Consider the following 2,780-nt stretch of genomic DNA (forward strand, 5'->3'; position numbering starts at 1 on the left):
CACAGGGCTGGTGTGGGTGTGGTGCTGGTAAGGTGTTGATGTAGGTCTGGTGCTGGTGTGGGTGCAGTGCTGGTGTGAGTAAAGTGCTGGTGTGGGTGTGATGCTGGTATAGGTGCAGTGCTGGTGTGAGTGCGATGCTAGTGCTGGTGAGAGCACAGTGCTGGTGTGAGTGTGGTGCTAGTACTGATAAGAGCAGGATGCTGACGTAAACAAGGTGCTATTATGAATATGATGCTGGTTGGAGCAGTGCTGATGTGAGCATGTTGTTAGTACTGGTAAGAGTGCGGTACTGGTGTTAGTGGTGCTGGTATGAACTCTGATGTGGGCACAGTACTGGTATGAGTGTGGTGTTGGTGTGAGTGGTACTAGTGTGAGCTCTAGTGTGAGGTGCAGGTATGAGCACAATTCTGTTGTGCGTGCTGGTGTGAGCATGTGCAAGTGTGAGTGTAGAGCTGGTCTGGGTACTGGTATGAGTGAGGTATTGTTGTGAGCGAGGTTTTAGTGTGAGCATGGTGCTGGTGTGAACACCATGCTGGTGTGACAGTGCTGGTGTTTGTGTGATGCTGGCCACGTGTGCTGCTATGAGTGCAAAGCTGATTGTGTGTGACTGAATGCGGTGCTGGTATAAGCACCGTGCCATTGTGAGTGACGTGTGATGTGTGCCATGCTGGTATGAACACCATGCTGGTGTGAAGACAGTGCTGGTGTGAGCGTGGTGCCAGGTGAGAGCAGTGTCCATGTGCTATGTGTCTCCTGCAGGAACCAGTCCAACGTCAGGAGGATGCACACAGCTGTGAAGCTCAATGGAGTCGTCCTCAGCAAGTCCCAGGATGCCCAGCTGGTGTTACTAAACATGCCAGGGCCTCCCAAGAACCGACAGGGTGACGAGAACTGTATCCTTCCACCTGGATGCAGCCCCAGGGTATCACCTGGTTCCCAGGGAGAGGCTGAGGGCCCTGAGCCTGGCTTTCCCTTTAGGTGGAACCTAGAGCTGGGACAGTGGGGGAGACATGGACAGAGGGGCGAGAGCGGCCAGCCCTACCCACACCAAGGTCCTAGTGTGTTCACCACTGGCACCTGGGGAGGTAGGGGTGCTGTTGAGGACCCTGACATGAGTGGGCAGGACCCTTAGAGAGCTCAGGGTAAGGTCAAGGTGGGCTTCCTTCCTTTGAGGGGGCTTCTGAGATGGTCCCCTTAGGAGGTGTCCAGTCCCAATAATCTCAGGCAGCAGGGGCCAGTGGCCTGGGGCCCAGGGTCCCACCAGGTGGATCAGTAATCACAGGCCCCATTGCTGGATCTGTCTGTCACAGTGTCTGAAGGAGGAGGCTCTTCCCTCAACACCCTCCCCTGCTTTCCTCCATCACCCTTCCCCTCCCCCTCCCTTCCCACTGTGCCCCCATCACCCCTTCCAGTTCCCCTTCTCCTCCCTACCCTCACCACTCCCCTTACCCTTCCTACCCTTCCCACCTCCTCTTCCCTCACTCTCTGCCCCATCACCCTTCCCATTTCTTCCTCCCCTCCTCATCTCCCCATCCCTCCCACTTCTCCTGCCCCTGTCCTACCTGCCCCTTCATCAACCTCCCATCCCTCTCTCCTACCTCCCTCCCCCTCGCCCACCCCTCCTTCCTCCTTTTCCTCCCCCTCTCTCCCCCTTTTCCCCTTCCCCACCCCTCCTTCCTCCTCCCTCCTCTCTTACCTCCCTTTCTCTCCCCTTCCCCCCACCCCTCCTTCCCTGCCCTCTCCTCTCCCACTTCCTCTGCCTTTCATCTCTCCCTCCTATCCTCTTCCTCCACTGTCTCTCTTACCCCTCCTTCCCTTCCCCTGCTCCCCCTGCCCCCTACACACCCCACTCTTCGGCTGCCCCTTAACTCCTGCCCAGACATGGAGTTCCTGGAAGTCCTGACTGAGGGCCTGAACCGTGTCCTCCTGGTCCGGGGTGGCGGCCGGGAGGTCATCACCATCTATTCCTAACCAGTCAAGCACAGATGGACGGTCAGTGGCCCACACCTCCTGGATGATGCTGGAGCACCACCTGACCGCTCCCTGGACCCCACTGAAGGCCGAGCCCCCAACACCACCCCAGCTGACCTCACTTGGTCACGGCACAACATAATGTCACTGCCAGCCTGGTCGACCCAGGATGGTCAACTCACTTGCTGAAGTCAAGGCGTCCTCTCTGGAAGAGGCTCTGGATGCATCCTGTGCCTTCATAGCCTGTCCCTCTGAGTGTCCAGCCATAACACAGCAAGCCATCCCCTTGGCTGTCCCGTGTCAGCTGTGTCCCTGCTCACTGACCAGTCCCTCACTGGAGAGGCACCCTGGGCCCATGGGGCAGGCGCATGGGGTGGTCATGATCAGGACACAGAGGCTAATACGTATGTCATGCTGGACTCTGGAAACCAGGTCCCTCATGTCCAGGCTGGCCTCTGCTGGGAAATCGGGCTCTGCCACTGTGGCCACCCTCTGCTGGGCAGGCTGGCCGCAGCTTCTGTGACAGCAGGACCCGAGTCCAAGTGCTTCAGGTGGACATGCAAGAGTGTCCACTTGGGCATATTGGCCCTTGACCCCTCTGGCCGAGAAGATGCTCCTCCCCTGCACCTGTGACCCCACCCACAGTGGGACTGTGTCCCTCCTGGATAGGTGTCCACAGGGCTGAGTGTCCTTCCTGGACAGGTGCCATGGAGCCAAGTGTCCCACCCGGGTGGGTGTCCACAGAGCCAGGTTTCCCTAAGTGTCCCCCCTACATGTGTGTCCACAGGGCCGAGTGTCCCCCCCTACAT

General features: G+C 58.3%; 1 protein-coding gene across 1 annotated transcript in view; it reads left to right on the forward strand.

Annotated features, from left to right (window-relative positions):
- Positions 1-1,971, forward strand: part of SLC12A7 (solute carrier family 12 (potassium/chloride transporter), member 7) — a 66,442-nt gene extending 64,471 nt beyond the window's left edge. The window contains 2 exon segments of the mRNA XM_006900168.1: positions 760-893; positions 1,880-1,971. Of these exon segments, the coding sequence (XP_006900230.1) occupies positions 760-893; positions 1,880-1,971 (226 nt within the window).
- Positions 1,972-2,780: the final 809 nt, after the last annotated feature.

Source organism: Elephantulus edwardii, unplaced genomic scaffold (genome assembly GCF_000299155.1).
Source record: "Elephantulus edwardii isolate Elephantulus edwardi_28Jun2011 unplaced genomic scaffold, EleEdw1.0 scaffold00274, whole genome shotgun sequence".
In the NCBI taxonomy this organism is placed as follows: Eukaryota; Metazoa; Chordata; class Mammalia; order Macroscelidea; family Macroscelididae; genus Elephantulus; species Elephantulus edwardii.